This window comes from Muscardinus avellanarius, assembly GCF_963383645.1.
Source record: "Muscardinus avellanarius genome assembly, chromosome: 3".
Taxonomy (NCBI): Eukaryota; Metazoa; Chordata; class Mammalia; order Rodentia; family Gliridae; genus Muscardinus; species Muscardinus avellanarius.
Window position 1 is genome coordinate 146,101,136 of NC_137788.1, and position 22,919 is coordinate 146,124,054.

Genomic DNA, 22,919 nt, shown 5'->3' on the forward strand with positions numbered 1-22,919 from the left:
TACGGTCTCAGCCTCCCAAATGCTGGGATGACAAGCGTGCGCCACCATGCCCGGCTCTTTGAACTCAGGCCTTCCACCACCAGCTGAACCACTGCTCAGCGTCAGACCTCCTCCTCCTCCTCCTCCCCAGCGCTGCTCCTGCGTCTGCCTCCCTGCCCAGCAGCCCCAGGGTCCCACGCACCTCCCAGCGCTGGCACCGCCTGAGCGCTCCCCTTGCTGCCTGTGCAGTGAGGCACAGCTTCCTGCCTCGATCCTCGCCACCCCATGGCCCCGCTCCTGCCAGAGCGCCTTCCTAGCTAGCGGGCTCGCTCCCTGCCCTGAGCACACGCCAGGCCCAGCGTTGCATTCTCCCAGGTTCTCTCCCACGCTGTCCCCGTGGCCTGGAATCCCCGCTCTCTTCCAATTGCTCCTCTTCTTAGGCTCGGGTCAAAGGTCCGCCACATGAAATTCAACCCAGGACTTCCCATGGCTTGTATAGTTCTTTTCATACTTAATAGCTTTTAAGTCATTCACGCGTATATATATTTCACAAATACTTATTGAGCATCTTTATGCCCCAGGCGCTGGGACACGAAAGGGAGAAGAAAGGCTTGGTTACTCCCCAGGCCTTTGTTACAGTCGACTGACCTGTTGCAGGGGTTACAGGGGCTCCGCTGACGGGCGTTTGGGTGGCTCCCCTCAAGATAGCTCTCACAGGTGACCAAGAACTGGGGCCAGGGCTTTTCCAGGCCTGGAGTGACCCCAGGCCACTGGAGATTTAGTGACAGATGGGGCCTCAAGGCTGTGGACCTTCAGAGGTACCTGCAGTGAGTCAGCATGCCTGCATCCTCCCTCCCTCCCCGCCAGCCCCAGTTCCATCTGGCCGTGTGGGTACTATCAGTGTTTTCTAAGGATGGTCTGCAGACCAGCTGCTATATGGGTTTCCAGTCCATCTCCGAGAAGCCCAGATTAGAGCCTGTGCAGCCTGGCCCTAGAAATCTGCCTTTTAGCTAGACACATAGTAGCCCCCAAAGAAGTCCACACTAATTCCTGGAGCATGTGACTGTCGCTTTACAAAGCCAAAAGGACCTTCAGACAGGAGGTTCCCTGGACTGTCTGGGTGTTTTTGGTCTACCCAAAAGGCAGGGAACCTTCCTGACGATCAGAAAGAGAAATGACGGAGGGAGGGAAGGTCTGAAGACCATCGCTGTGCGGGCTTTGAAGATGGAGGAAAGGGCGGGAGCCAAGGAACTCTGGCAACCTCTAGAAACCAGAAGAGGCGAGGAAGCGGCGGCTCCCTGGACCTTTTAGAAAGACTGTCTTGTTGAAACCTCAGTTCTAGCCCTGTGAAACCTGCGTCGGACTTCTAACCTACAGAACTCTAAAAATAAATTTGTTTTAAGCCCCTGAGTTTGCAGTAGTTTGTTATGGCAGCAGTAGAATACAAGCCCTCCCCACAGGCATTTATGCGTGTAAGGTTTAAGCCTTGCTGCGTGGGTCCCTCGCCCACGTGATTTCACAGGATGTGTAGTCACGAATCCAAGGCTTTTGGTTCTGGCTCCTGCCACAACCTGCTTGATTCCCAGTTCATATTGGAGAGGACAAGTGAATAAATAAATCAAATTGGAGCCGGGCGTGGTGGCGCATGCTTTGCAATCCCAGCATTCGGGAGGCTGAAACCTGAGGATCGTGGTTAGCAGACAGCCTCAGCTACTTAGCAAGGCCCTCTGCAACTCAGTGAGACCCGGTTTCAAAACAAAGAATAAAAAATAGGGTAGGGAAAGCCGGGCATGGTGGCGCACGCTTGCAATCCCCATGCTTGGGAGGCGGAGACAGGAGGATTGCACTGGTTCGGAGCCAGCCTCGCTGGTTTAAGAGACCCTGTTCCCAAATAAAAATATAAAAATAGGTCTGGGAGTGTAGCCCGGAGGTAGAAGGGTTTCCAGGAACCCCAGTACCACCAAAAAACAAAAGGGCAGGGGTTGTAGCTTGGAGGTTGAATGCCCCTGGGTTCCATCCCCAGACCCGCGGATGGTCATGGCTTGGCCATCTCCAAGGACCAGAGACTAGTCCCCAGTCAGCCCACCAGCTGCCCTCAGAGCTCCCCTGTGGACAGGGGAGGCAGTGTGACTGGCGTCCAGGATGTGGCACAGTGTCTGTGCAGGGTGAGGGCGCAGGGCAGACCCCAGAGAGGAGAAAGCCACTGGGCTGGGGCTGGAGGAGGAGCCTGGGTTTGCCAGGACACAGGTGGTGAGGATATACTCCTGGTGCGTGTACTCCAGAGAGCAGGCTCTTTGGGAGCTGGCAGCAGGCAGTTGGTGGCGGTAGAGTAAAAACTGTAGTAGGGAAAAGGGACGGTGGCCAGGTCCCCGAGAGTTGTGTATACTATGCTGTGGGGCCAGCCCTTAATTGTAAGGGTTGGAAAGTCAAAGAATGCAGAAGGCAAAGATTGATTGGCAGTTACTTTGGAGGGCGTATTGGAGAGATTTGAAGCTGGATAATAGAAGACATGCTTGCCCCCTCCTTGGCTCTGAATTCCCCAAAACCAGGGTCTGGATTTATATCAGGGCTTGGCTACAAGAAGGGGGTTAGGAGAGGAATGAGGGAGAGACGGTTCCGAAGGTTTTTTGTTTTGTTTTTCCAGTACTGGGGATGGAACCCAGGGACATTCTACCTCCGAGTTTCACCATCAGCCCTATTTTTTTATTCTTTATTTTGAAACAGGATTTCACTGAGTTGCAAAGGGCCTAAGTAGCTGAGGCTGTCCACAAACCATGATCCTTCTGTCTCAGCCTCCCAAATGCTGGGAATTACAGGTGTGCGTCGCCACGCCCGGCTCGGAGAAATTTTGAAGCACTTGAAGACACTACTGGGCCAGGAACTTTGAGAGAACACTTCAAAATATCTTTTTTTTTTTTTAAATGGCTTTTCATCTTTGGCAGCCCCTCAAAAGTTAGTTCTGAGGATTACCCAAACCTGACAAAGCTCTCCGGTGTCTTGTAATACTGAAATTATAAGTAACGAAAACAAAAGCAGTAAGAAATAATAAAGTCCCACAAAGCCCAATCTTGCCATTTTTATAAATAGCACATTTTTCCCTAAAGAATTCTTTGGTGCTGAGCCGGGCCTACCTGTGATGGAGGCCGCTGAGGCAAAAACTTCCTGCCTCAGGACTTGAGAACTAAAGCTCAGGAAGAAGTCAGCAGGAAGAGCACCCCCCTTGGGTGCCCCTAGACCCTGCAAGGGAGCAGTAGGCTGGGCCAGTGCAGAGCCAGGGCTGGGTCCCTCGGACACCAGCACCTTGACAGGCCCGAGCCCGTGGCGAGGGGCACTCACTCACTCACACACACGAGCTGCACGGGGGTCCTGGGAATGTGGAGTGACGGGCCCAAGGGCAACCCAGCAGTGGCCGCCCTGGAGGATTCTGGCTGTGGCTGCTGAATAAGGACTCGGACACCCCCCACTCCGCCCCTCAGGTTGCTATGGGCTGGGGTTAAGAAACTGGAGATAGGAAGACTTTTTGTCTACAACTTTTCTCTGGAAACAAGGAAGGTGAGTTTACCTTGTTTTGTGGAAACCCAAGATTGAAGTAATAGAATGAGCTGGCAGAAGATGGGCAGTTTGAAAAATGAAATGGATTGCTTTGTATTTTGTATCAGTCCCTTCCCCTTTCCTAACTTTAACGCAAAGCAAGGAAGCCAGGGACACCGGAGCGTGCCTGTAATCCCGGCACTTAAGAGGCTGAGATGGGGATCGCAGGTTCGCGGCCAGCCTCTGCAATTTAGCGAGGCCCTCTACAACTTAGGCCCTATTTCAAAGTAAAATAGGGCTGGGCTGAGTGTGGTGGTGCATGCTTATAATCCCAGTATTTGGATTCGGGAGGCAGAGACAGGAGGATCGCAGGTTTACAACCAAGCCTCAGTTACTTAGTGAGGCCCTGTTTCAAAATAAAGAATAAAAAATAGAGCTGGATGTGCTGGTACATTCTTGTAATCCCAGTACTTGGGAAGCTGAGACGAGAAGATCTAGGTTCTTGTATAGGCTCCACTACTTAGTAATACCCTCCACAACTTAGCGAGACCCTGTTTCAAAATAAAGAATAAAAAATCGGGCCAGGCGTGGTGGCGCATGCTTATAATCCCAGAATTTGGGAGGCTGAGGCAGGAGGATCACTGTTCAGTTACTTAGTGAGGAACTTTGCAACTCAGTGAGACCCTGTTTTAAAGTAAATAATTAAAAATAGGGCTGGGTTGTAGCTCGGAGGTCGAATGCCCCTGGGTTCCATCCCAGACCCGCAAAAAAAAAAAAAAAAAAAAAAAAAAAATTGGGCTGGGGTGTAGCTTAGAGGTAGACTGCCCTGGGTTCAATCCCCAATACCGCAAATAAATGAATTAATTAATTAAAAATAGAGCTGGGATGTAGCTCAGAGGCAGAACCGGGTTGAATCCCCAATAACACAAAAACAAGTTAACACAGAGCAAGAAGCGGAAAGATGCCAGCACAGGGCGTCGGTTCCCAGGGGGGCGGGAGCCACACGAGTCCCACCCTCAGTGTCTGCATGACCAAACGTTTAGCTATGAGCTTACTGAAATTCAAACCTATTCAGGCAGCAAGGCTTCGCCTTTACAATGTAAAGACAGTTTTCATATTCTCAGAAGCAACACTGACACATTATAAATAGTTCTTTATTTAGGAGTGTACATAGTACTTAACATGTAAAATAAATTTCATCTAAGTATTTAAAATAATTCCTGAATATAAGCAATTTATTCTGACTGTAGCTAAAATAACGCTCACATTCAAACCTTTAACGTGAGAAGACACTATTCTGTATGTACAAGCAGACATAGCCAGTAGTCTAGCCGTGCACTTTATCACAGTAGTGTAAACTTCCTTCAGAATCAGGGAATGATTCTAGGTTACCCCTGGTGAAAAATAAGTACTTGCAGGGCACGGTGGTGCGTGCCTAGAATCCCAGTCCTTGAGCAGCCAAGTAGGAGGATCACAGGCTCATGGTCGGCCTCAGCAACTTTAGCAAGACCCTTGCAACTTTGATTCAGCTTTGGGGGAAAAAAGATGAAACAGGGCTGGGGGTGTAGTAGGCAGAATGCCCCTGGACTCAACCCCCAGTACAAACACAGAAAGATAACTGGTGTGTTAAGCCAGTGACACTGACTACGGGTTGTCGCCTTGGCCAAATCACAGCTGCGGCGTCACGGGCCGGGCTGCGCGGGGTGCCGGGCGGCCCCTCCCCGGCCGGCTCGGGAGGACCCCGTGTCCCACTCGCTGCTCTGCCCATCGCTGTGCTCGTCGCTGTCCGAGTCAGCAGACACGCGCTTGATTCTCTGCAGCGCTGCCCTGATGCTCCTCTCCAGGTCGCTGGCTGGCTTGTCGCTGGGGCTGGAGCCTGAGCGGACCTTCTTCAGCTTCACGCCTTGCCTGATGGCAGCCATAAGGTGCTCGTGGACAGAGGCCCGGGGCGGGGTCGGAGCGCGCACTTCTGCTTTCTGGAGGGGCGTTCTGCCAGGCCTCAGGGAGGCCAACACTTCATCCATGGATCCTGAAACAGAGCAGACAGCCAGGGCTGTTATCAAGTACAGGTTGCCAGAACGGCACTGTTCTAGTTTAAGCGACAGTTTAAATAATCATTCCCTTAAATGCTTTGATTACCTGCTAGACAGATCAGTGATCAGCTCTGTTTGAATCCAAAATAGTTGTTTTGTTTTAGCAGTGCTGGAGCTGGCACTCAAGGCCTTAGGCATACTGGGTGGATGCGACCTCAGCTACATCCTAGCCCCCAGGAGAGCTTAATAACTAATGTTTTTATCTTGACTATTTACTTCCCACTAACTTCTTCAAAGCCCTAGCTGCTTACAGGTACAGTCATACACACGTTTTGTTGGAATGACTGTTTTTCAAGAGACCATAAAGAACCTGGGGTGGAAATACTCTGACCCACAGTGCATGACTGAGCCCTCTAAAATTAAATCTCCATTTCCCTTTCCTTTTTTTTTTTTTTTTGGTGGTACTGGGGTTCCTAGAAACCCTTCTACCTCAGGGCTACACTCCCAGACCTATATTTTTATTTGGAAACGGGGTCTCTCAAGCCAGCCAGGCTGGCTTCGAACCTGCGCGATCCTCCTGTCTCCGCCTCCCAAGCACAGAGATTACAAGATTACAAGCATGTACCACCACGCCTGGCTCCCTTTCCATTAAGAAAGATCTTTACAAACACACACCCTGCTGCGTTTCTCTACATGCAGTCCTGGATATTAGTTGGCTGCGGCTCATTCCAGGACAGTGAAGTGAGCAGGTCTCCACACACAAAGGTGCACAGTAAAATGTGGTGTGTGTGGGGGGCACACTGGTGCATTTCTGTGTGGTATTTAAATCCACCCACATAACCATGGGGTGGCTACAGCTAGGGGGCGTGAAATGCTGTCAAAACACAATTAGCTCAGAATTTCCAGGTGCTGGTGAGAAGAAGCTATTTTCCCCTCTAATACCTTGAGACTCTGTGGAGGTAAAATCTTCTATCACCTGCTGGATGTAGGGGCATGATGGTGGCCTCTATTTTAGAAATCTTCCAAGTAAGCCCGCAAGCCCCTAAGATCTGCAGTCATTTCTAGTTGGGGATGGAAATGCCATGCTGTGGTCAGCAAGGGCTCTTCCACTTTGGATTTAAACATACCCAATAGCACTCTCTCCTGACAGTGACATGCCAAGGCTCACAGCCGAGGTCATCTGCTGACTCACACTTTCTTTTCAGTGTGCAATAAAGCAGTGTTTATGAGTTGAATAGAGCCCCCCAAAACGAAAACAAAGGCACCCCTCAAAGACCTGCGTACATCTCAACTGCTCCAGGCCAGCACAGTGTCACTGCAAACCCACAGAAAAGGGCTACCTGCTCCCCATCTAGCGTGGACGTTTTCACTTGTACCTAGTTCCGAATACAGTGAAACTGAGAAATCACCTGAATGCTCAATTAGGCGGAACCATAGCCTGCAACGTTACCTGTGCATCATTCATAGCATCATTTGTTATGGGTACCCTGCACGCTTTAGGTGGGACTGCTCAAGCACAGTTTGGAAATGAGTGCACAGAGCATTTTGCTAGGAATTATCTAACACACACATATGCACACGCACACGCACGCACGCACGCACACACAGCAGTAGACTCTGAATCTAAGCAGATATAGACCAGTATCCTCAACAGTCAATGCTGAAAGCCAGAATTATGTGAAAGAACTATGGCCCTCATTAAACAAATACTCAGATGCATTCAGTTTACTATACTTGCAGAACAAACAGTGGCTCGCTCTCTTCTAATCATTCTGCAAGAACAACCTGCATACTGGTTCATATTACTCTACAATGATATTTTCTTTTAACATCTTAAGTGAATCTACAGTGATTTCCAAGCAATGCTCTCAAGACACAACAATTTGGTAAAAGATTCAGACACAACAATAAGTTGATTTTAAAGGTATACTGAAAAATATCCCAAGCTGGGCATGGTGGCACACACCTATAATCCCAGTACTTGGGAGGTTTAGACAGGAGGATCTCAGGTTTGTGGCCAGCCTCAGCAACTTAGGGAGGCTCTCAGCAACTTAGTAAGAGACCTATTTCCAATAAAAAATAAAATATGGCTGGGGGTATAGCTCAAAGGTAGAACACCCCTGGTTCAATCCCAAGCACCATAAAAAAATTAATTTAAAAAATATATGTGTGTGCCAGGCACGGTGGCGCATGCTTTAATCCCAGCATTTGGGAAGCTAAGAAAGGAGGATCGTGGTTCATGGACAGCCTCAGCTACTCAGCCCTCCGCAACTCAGTGAGACCCTATTTCAAAATAAAGAATAAAAAATAGGGCTGGGGGTGTAGCTCAGAGGTAGAATGCTCCTGTGTTCTATCCCCAGTAACACACACACACACACACACACACACACACACACACACACACACACTCAGAATAAAAAATGAGCTGGGGGTGTAACTCAGAGGTAGAATGCTTCTGGGTTCCATCCCCAGTACTGCAAAAAATTGTGTGTGTGTGTGTGTGTGTGTGTGTGTGTGTTTCAATGGTGGAAGTCAAATGCATTCTAAAGAAACCTGTAACAAACTGATTCTTTAACAGCCTCAGAAATCCCACACCGTGTGACCAAAGTGTGGAGATGGCTTTTTCCAGGCTGAGTTAGCATTTATCAAACTCAGATTTCAGCTGTACTAACTTTGCAATAAAACACTAACCCGAGGGAACAAATACTGGAATATTTTAAGACTAGAGAATTGTGAACAAGATTCTAAAGATGATGGTCTCTAAAGCTAGAATCCTCAAGAGCTTAACAACCAGAGCAGAGACTTGGAGCAGATTACCTGGGCAGGGAGATGGTCCCCAGGGAGCATGTGGTCCCTCAGCAGGGGGCTCACACACCAGAGAGCGAGGCTGGTCATCCTGTACTGCGGTCCTGAGGCTGGGGTTCTGATGAGTGGCATCTTGAGAGGATGCAGACAGGGCAGGGAGAGGGGGCGGTGGCGGAGGGGGAGGAGGAGGGGGGAGAGGAGGAGGAGGAGGGGGAGGAGGAGGGGGAGCTTGCAGGGGTGGTGACAATTCCTCATTGGATTTGCAGTGTGTTTGGTCACCAACTGGAACACAAGTCTGGGCAGGGACATTTTCACCACAGTCTTGCTGCTCAGGGGTTTTCAGGTCACTGTCTTCAGGCAAGAGAGGAGCACCTCCGGTGTTCCTGGAGGACGGCTGAGAAAGGCCGCTTGGCCAGTGTGAAGCCACAGGTTCTGGGCGGGAGGTTTTTCTTATAGACTGAGCTACTTGTTTCTGAAAATGGAAGATGGTGGTGAGAAATGTACCACAAATCCAGACCATTAAGATGCTGGAGCTGTCTACAAACAAATGGAGAAGGGAATTCTGGCAGGCATGGGTGTTCTAGTTCAGGCAGCGGCTCATCACTTGTGAGGCCATCTTTGCTACTAAATCTATTTTCAGGTGTTAAAAAAGCAAGCACCTAGTGTGTGTGTGTGTGTCTGTATCCATTTTAACCTGTGATGTACAATTAAAGAGCACCAATAAAAGTATAAATAAAAAATAAGCATTTATGGCCAGGCATGGTAATGCATGTCTATAATCCTGATACTTGGAAGGCTGAAACAGGAGGATCACAGATTTGAGAATAGCCTCAGCAAGTCAGCAAGACCCTGTTTCAATTTTTTTTTTTTTTTTTTTTTTTTTTTTTGGTGGCACTGGGGTTCCTGGAAGCCCTTCTACCTCCGGGGGTCTCTTACGCCAGCGCAGCTGGCTTCGAACCTGCGCGATCCTCCTGCCTCCGCCTCCCAAGCGCGGGGAGTACAAGCGTGCGCCACCACGCCCGGCTAGACCTTACCTCTTTATATGCCCTCAGTCGCTGGAGGGCTTTCTGGCGTTCTTGGTTTAACCATTCTTTTTTCTTTTCCTCTTCTTCTTTCTTTTTATCTCTTTTCTACATTTAAACAAACATATATTTGTAAATTTCTCAGAATTCGAATCATATATATCTTGACATATAATCAAAATATATCCTGACAGAGAAAGGGGTTGTAATCTGATGTCACCCCCCCACCCCCCCACCCCGTGTGCCCCCGGCAGGGCAGGAGGAGGGGGCAGACAGCTGGGTCTTGCAGTGACGTTCCAGTTCCCGCAAGTTTAGGACAGAGCTTCACATCATGCAGATGCAAAATGTGGTCCTTCAGTGACTCACCATCTGAACGCTGTGATGCTGATGAAAACAGCGTACACTTTCTTCAGCCTGCAGCAACCTGAGCCGGTGGTTTTCTTTGCATTGGTCCTGATGGAACAATGTTAATCACCTACATTATCTTTAGTATTACGATGGCTATAGCATAAAAGTTTAAAAGAAAAAAAGCACTGCATTTGGGCTGGTAGTGGGAGGTATCCATTAATATTAATTTCTGGTGTGTCTCGATGGCAAGGCCTCCTCCAGCGATGTGAGAAGGACTGACTGGCTGCTTACAGCAGTGTTTGGAGAGATGAAAGAGGATCCTCCGATCATGAAAGAATACACGAGCAGAGCCAGGCGTGGTGGCGCACCCTTGTAATCCCAGCATTCGGGAGGCTGAGACCGGAGGATCGCTGTTTGTGGACAGCCTCAGCTACTTAGTGAGGCCCTCTGCAACTTAGTGAGACCCTGTTTCAAAATAAAGAATTAAAAAAAAAGGGCAGGAGATGCAGCTTGGAGGCCAAATGCCCCTGGGTTCCATCCCCAGACCTGCAAAAAAAAAAAAAAAAAAAAAAAAAAAAATACACAGGCAGTCCTCATTCTTACATGGGGCATGTTGCTGGGTAAGGCAGCCCAATCCTATAATATTAGTACTTGGGAGGCCGCGACAGGAGGATTACAGGTTCAAAGCCAGCCTCAGCAACTTAGCAAGATTCTTATCAATTTAGTGAGACTGTTTCCAAATAACAATAAAATATGTTTGTGGGTGTGTAGCTTGGAGGTAGAATACCCTGGGTTTAATCCCTGCACCGTAAGGGGCGGGGGGTGCACCTTAGCTGCTTTAAGGTGATTGACATTTCCCCATATTATAAATATACCTACAACAGCATAACCAACCTACAAAAAGTTGAAAAACTATGTTAAAAATTATATCTCCTTTATGTTTAACCACTTATAACCTTTAATGTATGTGGAAAATAATAGAGTAAGAATAGTGACGCTTACTGAGTGAGTATGTTTTAAGTCTCAGCATCGGTGCCAACCACCTCTCATGCCATTTGATTCTCAGAATAACCATGGAATTTGTATTAGTGCTATGATTATCCTCTTAACAGAGGAGAGAACTGAGCTCAAGAGAGACTGAAGTAATTCCCCTATGGTCACGTGGTACCAAGTGGCCCAAGCTGGACTGTGAGCCTGACTCGGCTCCCATTCCATTTACCCAGTGCCTTCCAAATTCCAGCATTTCCAGAGCCCAGTGGAAAGAGCTTCCTGCCTGGCCTGGAGAAGGGGTGACAGCCACAAGGTGAGGGTCAGTGTTCGGCATGGCTGAGAGAAGCCAGCTATCCCAACAGAGGCAGACAGCTGGCCGTCTCGCCACAGCCTGTGGTGCTTGCAGGCTGCCCTGCCCCGCACCCAGAGCTTTCTGAAATGTAGAGCAAAGGACAAATGTCCATGAATATTCAAATCATCAGGACATATTCCAGCAGCTTTTACCAAAGTATTTGTTTGCAAGGAAGAGTAAGGCACATATTTGGAAGCTAGAAGTCACAATTTTCATTTTAAATTTAAATTATAATAAGCCAGGCATGGTGGCGCACGCCTAGAATCCCAGTACTTGGAAGGCTGATACGCAGGTTCAAAGCCAGCTTCAGCAACTTAGTGAGAAACTTAAAAAAAGAATAAAACAGGGCTGGAGGTGTAGATCGTAGATCCAAGAAAGAATGGCCCTGGGCGCAATCCCAAGTGTCTGTCTGTCTGTCTCTCTCTCTCACACACACACACACACACACACACACGCGCGCGCGCGCGCGCGCACGCTAAGAAAAAGAGCAGCCTGGCCCCCTACCATTCTGTTCCTGAGAGAGGCCCTCCTGGCGCAGAGCCGGCCCCGCCTGGTCTCCAGCCGCTGGCACTGCAGGCGGAGTTCTCTCACCTCTGCCTGCTCACCACCCTGCAGCTCCCCCGCGCCGCCTGCTACTCGAAGCTCCTCTGGACTTTCACACGGATCGTAATAGACAACTTCCTCCAGTTTCTCTAAAAATGTATTAATGGTTTTCTTAAACATGTTTCACGATAAGAAATTAATGCATAATTTCTTAAATGTAAGCCAAGTAAAAAAAAACTTGCAATTCCACCACCTGGAAAAAAGCACTATTAACTTTTACATTCAGATATACACATACTACTCATATAGCTACACGCATAACAGTTCTAAGGAGAATATTTTCCATGGGATGGAAATATAATTTTAATGGCAGCATGGTATTCTCTAAACATTCTCTGATGTACGAATGTTCCAGTGTTCCATTATCCATCTCTGTATATGATAAATCTTGTGTGCATTCTAACTCCTCTTTCTTAACAGAGGAATATCCCAGCCTCTTGAGACTTAGTGCAAATTGCCTTCCTGAAAGGAAACTTCTATCAATGGCACACTATAAAGGTACCCTATTGATATTTAATACTGACTATACTAATTTTTTTTAAATATGTTTATTACAACAAATTCAAACCTTACGGAAGTACATAAAGAGTGAAATTTTAGGTACGTAAAATGGTTATAACTCAAAACTACTGCAAAATTTTTGAATACCCAGAATTAAGCTAAAGAGTCAGGATCTACATGAAGTATCAAACTTGGAGGGCCTGTGGTGGGAAAACGACAGTTAAATCAGTGGAGAAACGTCCCATAATCTTGGTGGGAAGATTCAAAATTGCAAAGATGACAATTCTCCCCAAAGCAATCTCTAACTTTAAGCACCATCTCAATCAATATTCCAGTGGGTTTTGTGTGAATGTGTTGTTTTGTTTTGCTTAACTTGCCAAAGTGATTCTAAAGTTCATCTGGAAGAATAAAGTGAGAAAAGTGAGAAAGCTTGTGAAGTGAGTAATGAGGGGTGACACCTGCCTAGGTGTTAAAACGTGGTACCCAAACCAAGGACAGAAAGAGCAGAGCTCGCACCGCAGTGCTCACCATCAGCAGAGGAGGTGGCGGGTCACAGGGAGACGAGTCAGCCTCAAGTTCTAGATCTGAGACACAGCCATTCAGAGCAGCAGGGGGAATGTTTTGAAAAGCAGTCTTTGGAACTAACAATTTGGGCAGAAAAGTTAAGATTCACTTTTCTTTTCACTTCACAATTCACTAATATACGTAACGTGGAAAATAAATATTCCAAAGAAAAATGGGCAAAGACCAGGAACAGACAGTTTGTAAAATGAATATAAGTGGATGAATGGCCAGTAAACATACAAGACTGTGTTTAGCACGACTTATAATTAAATAAATTAAAATGAGAAGATGCTATTTTTTCTACCAAGGAGCCAAAAACTTTTAAAAAAAAAAAAAGGCATGAGTATAGGAAAACATGTTTTCATAATCTGTTGATGAGAGTATTATTTTGTACAGCTTCTCAAGAAAGCCATTAAATTTAGAAATTAAAAGAATACAGGGTGAAGAAAAATGTATCTCAAATGACTGTTGTAATGTTGTTTTCACAGGTATGTAGTATGTAGTAAAATATAAATTACACATTTTTCATGACACAATAATTCCATACTTAGAAATTTATCTTAAGGAAATAATCTGTCCTATACAGAGACATGTGTGAAGGAAAACTTTTCTGCCATACTGTTGTTCAAACAGTGAAAAACTATAAATCAGTATATCTATAAAGCAGAATACTATGCAGCCATTAAAATTTTGATTTTATTAAATTACTAAAATAAAAAGGTGATTATGTATTACTGAACTGTACAAATAGTTTGGGTTTTAAAAATTCATAGATATAAGCTAGGCATGGTGGCTCATGCTTCTAATACCAGTACTTGGGAGACTGAGACAAGAGGACTGCAGGTTCAAAGCCAGTCTTGGCAACTAAGTAGGATTGCAGGTGCGAGGCTGGTCTCAGCAACTTATTTATTTTTATTTTTTTTAATTTATTTTATCTTTTTTTGCAATACTGGGGATGGAACCCAGGGACATTCTACCCCTGAGCTATACCTCCAGCCCTATTTTTTTATTTATTTTGAAACAGAGTCTCACTGAGTTGTAAAGGGCCTAAGTAGCTGAGGATCTGAGAACCTTAGTCCTCTGTCTCAACCTCCCGAATGCTGGGATTACAAGTGTGCCCAACCACACTTGGTATTTATTTATTATTTATTTATTTATTTATTTATTTATTTATTTATGTGTGTACTGGGGATAGAACCCAGGGGCCGTCTATTTCTGAGATACACTCCCAAGCCTATTTTATTTTTTATTTGGAAACAGGGTCTCACTAAGTTGCTGAGAGCCTCACTAAATTGCTAAGGCTGGCTTCAAACCTGCAATACTCCTGTCTCAGCCTTGGTCTCAGCAATTTAGCAAGACCTTGTTTCAAAACTAAAAATTAGCTGGACATGGTGGCAGACACTTGTAATCCCAGTATTTGGGAGGCTGAAACAAGAGGATCGTGGGTTCATGGCCAGCCTCCGCTACTTAGTGAGGCCCTCCACAATTTAGTGAGACCCTGTTTCAAAAAAAAAATTAGGCTGGGGTAACTTGGAGATAGAATGCCCCTGAGTTCAATCCCCAGTACCACAGAGAAAAATAAAAACATAAATAAAATAAAATAGGGCTGTATCTCAGAAGTAGAATACCCCTGGGTTCAATCTGCAGAACCACGCACACACAAAAAAATACTAAAAGGAAATTAAGAAATTTCATAGACAATTTATAAGAAGTAATTGATACCATGGGTCATATTTCTTCAAAACACAAAATTTACCTTTTATAAGTCTTTTAATAGAGTCCAACTGTGTAATAAGAAGGATTTCCTCATTTTTTAATATCTCAAATTTAACCTCATACAGTTCCAACTGAATTTCATAATACTGTATTTCTAATTCATCTACAAGAGCTATATTTTTTTCTTGTTCTGGAAGATCTTCCATCTTGTTTTTATGGGGAAAAAAACAAGTTAAAATAATTAGTACATTTAAAAGAAAACTTAAGAAGGATTTCAGCTATTTTCTATTCCTTACTCAGTATTAAAAAAAAATTAGCAGAGAAGAAACATTTTTCTTTAGTGAGACAAAAATGTTCATTACAAATACTTTGTCTCATCTTTGAAACATATGGCATATGAGACATGGCTCAGTGGTAGAGCACCTGCAGGGCCTGGGTCCAGGCCCCAGGAACACGCACGTACACACACGCACGCACGCATGCACGCACGCACACACGCAGAAAACATTGCTAATTGATTTTAAAGGATATTAACCACTTCAATACTGAGCTCAGTGTTATTATAAACTGAATCCTATAATATAGTATTTTGAAAGCATCTAAAAGGAAATTTTATGGCCAACCTTCCAGCCAGGCGTGGTGGCACAAGCCTACAATCCCAGTACTTGGGAGGCTGAGACAGGAGGATTACAAGTTTGAGACCAGCTACTTAGCAAGATACTGTTTCAAATTTAAAAATAAAACAAGCTGGGGATGTAGCTTGGAAATAGAATTGATCCTAGGTTCGATCCCCAGTACCACACACCCACAAAAAGTCTAAAGTCTTTTTGACTAAAAGATGGTATTAGAAGTCCATCAACAGTGTGAAACTAGGGTCCTATGTAAAGTGAGTGTATTTTCAGAACCATTCCCGGGCATCTTTACTTACCTTTCTCCGAATTTCAGCCCTTTTGTGATTCAGACACAGCTCTTGGGCTCTCATGAGCTGCAGGGTCTCTCGGGCCCGCATGAGTCTGAGCTTCTCCAGCCTGGGTGCGGCCGTGGCCCAGGCTGCCTGGCCAAACCTCTTCCCGTCCTGCTCCATTTGCCTCTGCATTTCTGTGGGTTATAATTAACAAAATAAAATTACAGCTCGCACAAAGGGCGGAACTTATCCTGAGCTAGCCCTTTGTTGAATGCCGCTCATTATTACCCACAAAACACTTTTTAAAAGAAATTTTGTGCCGGGCGTGGTGGCGCACACTTGTAATCCCCGCGCTTGGGAGGCGGAGACAGGAGGATCGCGCAGGTTCGAAGCCAGCCGCGCTGGCTTAAGAGACCCTGTTTCCAAATTTTAAAAAATCTAAAAAATAGGTGTCTGGGAGTATAGCCCGGAAGTAGAAGGGTTTCCAGGAACCCCAGTACCACCAAAAAAAAAAAAAAAAGAAAAAAAATTTTGTTTGTTTTTATAATTTTTATTACCACAAAAGTAATACACGATCATTGATTTTAAAAAAAAAAAGTATTAGGTATTACATTTTGTGTGTGTGGTACTGGGGTTCCTGGAAGCCCTTCTACCTCTGGGCTACACTCCCAGACCTATTTTATATTTTGAAACAGGGTCTCATAAGCCAGCACGACTGGCTTTGAACCTGCGTGATCCTCCTGTCTCCGCCTCCCAAGCGCAGGGATTACAAGCGTGCGCCACCACGCCCGGCCAAGGTATTACATTTTTCAAAAGGGACAATAACTCATGATCTACCTAGCTGGCAACTGATTCTGATATTCTGCTTTATATTTTGCTTATATCACTCAATATCAAGAACTCTTGCAAGTCATTTAAAAACAAATAGAGCCATGTGTGGTAGCACATGCTTGTAATCCCAGTACCTGGGAGGCTGAGACAGGAGGATCACAGGTCTGTGACCAGCCTCGGCAACTTAGCAAGGCCCTCTGTGACTTAGACCCCATTTCCAAATAAAAATTAAAACAGGCAGGGCTGGGAGGTAGAATGTAGCTGGGAGGTAGAATGCCACCGAGTTCAATCCCCAACCCCCCTCTCCCCGCCACTTACACACACACACACAAAGATATAGAGAATCTTGCTTAAGAGTTAAGTAGTTTTCCATTTTACAGATGTATCATCTTAAACTGACTGACAGACCTCAAGTCGTGTGGTGGGGCTCTTAACTGCAGTGCTGTAAGATTCCTCCCACCGCAAGCACTCTGTGGTCTGAGGGTGCCAGCCTTGCTAGCACTACCCCTACCTTCACACTCCCCCGTGCTCTCTGGGGTCCAGCCCCCGGGCTTCCTGAGGCTCCTCATACCCGCCAGGTGCTCTGCATCTGCTCCTCCCACACCACTCTCCCTCGCGTGCCCACCCTCACTCCCCGTCCTTCAGTACTGCTCTCGGAGGCCTAGGGAGGCCACCTGGTCAAAGCCACTCTCTCGGGTTCTCCAAGCCCGTGCTTCTCCTCATGTCCCTGCCTCTGCCATTTTCCTCCGCGGAATGAGCACAGGGCAGACATTTCTCTCCCCTCACCAGACCGTGCAGTGTCTGTTTATACTTCTTGGGTTGAATTCCTAGTACCTAGAAAACAGTACCTAGTGCTTAAGAGGCACTCAAGATGTTTGCTAAATAAAATTAAAATTGCATGTATCTTAGAATACCCAATTTTATTATCACCTGCTAATGCTTTTACTGTTTCCTTAAAATAATTCACAGTGATATCCTGAATAGAGACGACAGCTCCTTCAGCCTGCCGGGTCCAGTCTTTGGCTTCCTTCTGCAGGGCAGCTACCCTCTTGGGGCCCAGCTCATCCTTGTCCAGTGACTTCTACAGAAAGGAAAAGATGACAGGAACGTGAATCATTCACAAACTGAAGGAAAACGATCACAAGGATTGTCTTAACTACTTTTTTTTTTCTTGGTACTGGTGATTGAACCCAGGGGCATTCTACTTCTGAGCTATACCCTCTTCCAGCCCCTTTTTATTTATTTTTGTTTTAAAACAGGATCTTGGTAAGTTGCTGAGGTTGGTCTTGAACCTATAATTCTTCTGTACTCCCAAGTACTAGGATTGGTTACAGGCATGCACCACTGCTACTGGGGTGTGTGTGTGTGTGTGTGTGTGTGTGTGTGTGTGTGTTTACTAGAAATTGAACCGAGGGGCATTCTACCTCCAAGCTATACTCCCAGCCCTATTTCTAATTTATTTTAAAACAGGGTCTCACTAAATTGCAGAAGGCCTAAGTTGCTGAGGCTGTCTGTGAACCTGTGACCCTCCCATCTCATCATCACAAGTACTGGGGTTACAAGCAAGGGACACCATGCCCAGCTTAACTACTTTTATTATTAATACTTAGTCACTTAAATTTTTATTCACTCAGCAATTCCTTATTTTTTTATGAATAAGGCTTAAGATAGACACCACCTGGAAGACAAAGGGGTACTTGAGCATGGAGAAAATATACCTTTCACTTTTTCTATAGAGGAATGCTATTGAGGTATATTTTTCATTATTAATAATAATGCACAATTGGGCATGGTGGCATACATCTGTAATTCCTGTACTTGGGAGGCTGAGACAGGAAGATTTCGGGTTCGAAGACAGACTCAGCAAGAGTAGGAAGACTCATCAACCTAGCAAGAAGACTTTGTTTCAAAGTAAAATAGGGCTGGGAGTATAACTCAGGGGTAGAATGCCCCTGGGTTCAATCCCTGGTTTAAAAAGAAATGAAATGAAGCCCTAATACATGGTACAACAGGTTGAACCTTGAGAACATTATGCTGAGAAGCCAGTCACAAAGGAACACATTGCATTTATAAGAAATGTCCAGAATAGAGAAATCCACAGAGACAGAAAGCAGACTGGTAGTCTGTCTAGGGTTGCAGGAAAATTAGAAATGATTGTTAGTGGGTATGGAGCTTTTTAGGAGGATAGGTAAAAAGTATTCTGGAATTAGGCTGGGTGTGGTGGCGCACACTTGTAATCCCAGCGCTTAGGAAGCTGAGACAGGAGGATCGCACAGGTTCTGAGCCAGCCTCAACTACTGAGTGAGGCTCTCAGCAACTTGGTGAGACCCTGTTTCCAAATAAAATATAAAATAGGTCTGGGAGTATAGCCCAGAGGTAGAAAAGCCCCTGGGTTCCACCCCCAGTACCACACAATAAGTATTCTGGAATTAGTGGTGATGGTTGTACAGTTCTGAATATATTAAAACCACTTTACATGTGTGGTCTAGGAATTGTATCTCAATGAAGCTGTTACACACACACACACACACACACACACACACACACACACACACACAGTACTCTCCAAACAACCAAGCAATAGACTTTCAAACTAATGAAGAGAACAACTATTTACAGGTGAGAGCAGCATGATTTTCATCTAAATGTGATACTGTTTTTATAGATCCTGGCAGGGGTCACGAGACTATGTAGAAAGATGGCCAAGCACAGGGACAGAGATCAGAAAAGCTCCCCGATGTCTTCTGATTCCAGCTGTTGAAGCCCAAGGCCAGCTGTTTAACTCCTCTGGCCTGTGGATTCATTTGCTGCACTGGGCTGATAATTCCTTTTCTAAATAGAGTCATACTCAGTGAGCTCAGACATTTACTAAAGCTTAAATTACTGAGTTTCACAGTAGGGTATGCTATTGAAACTTTTAGCCTATTTCTAAGAATGTTCTGTGTGTCTTTAGAGGTGGGGAACAAGTTAAGGGAAAGAAATGTTACATCAATAAATCAAGCCAGGCGCAGCGACACATGCCTCTAGTACCAGCTACTCAAGAGGCTGAGGCAGGAGGATCACAAGTTCAAGGTTAGTCTGGGGAACATAAAGATATCCCATTTCAAGGGGAAAAAAAAACCATCAACAGAGAAAGTGTTTAATCCTTTAAAATCTGCAGAATCCCCCCCCCCACCCCCGTGGTATTGGGGATGGAACCTAGGGGCCTTCTACCTCCGGCAATACTTCCAGACCTATTTTATATTTTATTTGGAAACAGAGCCTCACTAAGTTGCTGAAAGCCTCACTAAGTAGCTGGGGCTGGCTTCGAACTTGTGCAATCCTCCTGTTTCAGCCCCTAAGTACTGGGATTACAAGCGTGCGCCACCACGCCCAGCTCGGCAAAATTCTTAAGGTAAGGAGACAATAACCAATGTAAATATCTTCATTTTTTTTAAACCAATTTTTGTTGTCACTAGAGATCAAAGCCAGGGCCTTGTGCATACTAAGCATATGTCCTACCACTGAGCTACATCCCCACACCCAATTTTTTAAATCAATTTTAAATATACTTCAGTATATCTACAATATCAACTAAACATAAAGATGACCCAAAGAAAGTAAAAATACAGCTTGAGCCTTAAGTGTGACTAAAGAAATAAGACATGACAGAGCCAGGCAGGTAGCTCACACCTATAATCCAGTACTTGGAAAACAGACAGAAGGATCACAGGTTCAAGGCCAATGGGCAGTAACTTAGCCAGACCCTATTTCAAAATAAAAAAATCCAAAGGGTTGGGGGATAGCTCAATGGTAGAGTGCTCCTGGGTTCAATCCCAGCACCACAAAAGCAAACAAACCAAGGGGGGTGGGGAATGAAGATATACACACACACACACAAACACACACACACACACACACACACACACACACACACACACATATATGAGACAGACAGTAAATCTAAAAAAAAAAATGAAAATATAAAGAAACATACCAAAATATCAAGCTTACATGAAGTTGCAATCTCTCGAATATCCCTAAATGGCTGCAGTAAATACTGGAAGAACATGGTTGCCATAGTCACTAATTCCTGATACGCTTCATCTTCCTCTTGATAAACTTTCATTAATGCTATCATGGTATTGGCTTTTCCATGTGCTTGAAGGACCTAGAAGGCAAAATGTAAATAAAGCTACAGTCTGGCCATTATTTATAAAATCATGACAAATACAATTATAAGAGAAACCTAATGTTCTCAGCTTTAATCAATTTTAGATACTGATGAAATCACCACTGTCCTCCAACTAAAATGCCCAATAAAAACATAAGTGGTTAAATAAATCTAACCACAGCTCAATATTATTACTGTAGTTATTTAGCACGGTGCTTTTGAAAACTGTTTAATAATATGAGGACTTTTTAATATTAAATAGGGAATGCAGAGCACAAAAATTTCTCTCAACTATGTACAAAGCACACAGAGAAAAGGACCCCAAAGAAACACTGAATGTTAGTTACTTCAAGACCTCTTCAGCTCGGAGGTCGAATGTCCTTGGGTTCCATTCCCAGACCCGCAAAAATAAAAAATAAAAAATAAAAAATAAAAAAATAAATTGCCCAGCTGGCCTCGAACTTGCAATCCTCCTGCCTGGGGGGGGGGGGGGCTTAGCGGCTGCAATTACAATGCCGGCCACCTCAACAATGTCTTAGGAGTTTAGAAAAGTCTTCCTGTTGAGGTCTTTAACGTTCACTTCCTGTGGGCTCTCCAATTGACCAAATCTCTAGCACTTAAAAAAACAAAACAAAACAACAAAACACCAGCCTGACGTGGTGGCCACGCCTGTAATCCCAGGATTTGGAAGGCGGGGACAAGAGCTTCAGCTAGTCGTAGTAAGCATCTCAGCAACCCTGCGAGACCCTGTTTCAAAACAAAACATGAAAAGGGCTGGGGGAGAGGAGGTGGACTGCCCCTGGGTTCAATCACTAGTGCCTCTACAAAGTATTTAGAAAATTAAAGAGAAAAAAAAAAAAAGCCTCATCCTGTACAACAGCCCGTCCCCATTCTAGATCGTCCCTAGAGAGCCTGGAGGAGCTTGCACTGGGCGCTCCTTGCCACTTCCGGCAGGCGTGTGGTTGCAGTTCTGCTTGCTTTCTGCAGCCCGGAGCTCTCGGCTTACGACATCCCGCTGGGCCGAGACCTTCAGGGGAAAGGTTAAGGGCCGGCCCAGGCCAGGAGGCTCGCAGCGGCGCCCGGCCCGGCTCCCCGCACCCGGGCACCCGGGCACCCGGGCACACGCACCTGGCGCAGGCGCGCGCCCGCCTCGGCCCAGCGCACGCGCAGGGCGCGCTCCCGCAGCTCGCGCGGGCTCTCGGCGTCGGCCGCGCCGCCGTCGGCCGGGAGGAGCGCGTCGCGCACGGTGGCGCCGCCGCAGGCGTCGGCCGCCTCGCCCAGGTAGCGCTCCAGCCGCGCGCACAGCTCCTGCAGCGCCGCCTCGCCCGGGCCCGCGCGCGCCGGCCACAGCAGCGCCCACAGCCCGCGCGCGCGCCCCGCGCCCAGCTCGGGCGGCAGCGGCGGGAGGCGCGGCTCCAGGGCCGGGCACAGCGCCGCCAGCTGCCGGTGCGCGCCGCGGAGCGCGGCGGCCGAGAGCAGGCCGGCCCAGCTGGGCGCCGCCCCCGGCCCGCGGCCCTCGCCGCGCCGCCGCTGCGCCGTGCGGTCGTGGCACGTCACCGCGAACAGGCCCTCCGCGTCGTTCCAGCCCACCAGGAAGCGCAGCCGGTGCCGCTCGGGCGCGGAGAAGAGGTCCTCGCGCAGCGGCACCCAGCCCTCCAGGCTGTCGGGCGCCTCGCCCTCCATGGCCCGGCGGCCCGCGGCGCTCCCCGCGCCCTCCTACCCGCCGCGCCCCGCCCCCCGCCGCGCCGGGCTCCGGGATTGGCCGGCGGGCGGAGGGCGGGTCTGCGACAGCCAATCAGAGGTGGGGACTTCTGCCCCGGCCCCGAAGGGAGCCATCAAGCTCTGCCGGGTCTGCAGCTGGGCAGGACCTCCTTGGCCTTCTTCGCCTTGGCCTTCTTCGCCTTGGCCTCCTTGGCCTTCTTCGCCTTTGCGCACACTGACGTTGGGAAAATGTTCTGCGAACGAATTACCGTCTTTGCCTCCTGATCTGGGAACTTCTTGAGAACAGACATGCCGGCGACTCCGTCTTTGGTCACTCGGAGACCCCATTGATTATACGGTCCCTGAAGGTCTCGAACTTGCTGGGGGGGCCTAACCATCCAAGTAAACTCTGTCGTTACTTACTGAGTAACCAGGCACTGGTAGAAGACACTTATTTTTGTCAATTCAATAAGCCTTTACTGTCTGATGTGTATCAGTATTTTGGGGAGAGGTAGAAGAGGGAGAGAAAAAGCTATCTGTACCTACAAAGCATCCCGACTCTCACCTCAACGTGTTGAAGGACAATCTATGTTCTAATTTTATTCTAGAGGTCAGGAAACAGACCCAGAAAAGGAAGTTGTTTTAGGATTCGGCACACTATGCAGGGCGCGGAGGAGCACACCTGTAACCCCAATACTTAGGAGGCTAAGACAGGATGATCGCAGGTTCGAGGACAGCTTCAGCAAGCAGTGAGACTCTCATTAACTTAGTGCGACCCTGTTTCAGTAAAAATTTAAAAATAGGACTGGAGATGTAGCTCGGAGGTAGAATGCCCTTGGATTCGATCAGTATTGAAAAAAAAATCCGCATTACAAATTGGGAGTGG

At 46.7% G+C, this 22,919-nt stretch overlaps 1 protein-coding gene across 1 annotated transcript; it reads right to left on the reverse strand.

Moving 5' to 3' along the window:
* Positions 1 to 5,192: 5,192 nt before the first annotated feature.
* On the reverse strand, positions 5,193 to 22,015 carry WHAMM (WASP homolog associated with actin, golgi membranes and microtubules; the record flags this gene model as incomplete). Its single annotated transcript, XM_080691677.1, has 10 exons — positions 5,193 to 5,539; positions 8,361 to 8,742; positions 9,383 to 9,478; positions 9,737 to 9,823; positions 11,565 to 11,752; positions 14,485 to 14,650; positions 15,373 to 15,542; positions 17,110 to 17,260; positions 20,156 to 20,329; positions 21,461 to 22,015. The coding sequence occupies 10 exons, from the start codon at positions 22,013 to 22,015 to the stop codon at positions 5,193 to 5,195; spliced, it is 2,316 nt and encodes a 771-aa protein (XP_080547803.1).
* Positions 22,016 to 22,919: the final 904 nt, after the last annotated feature.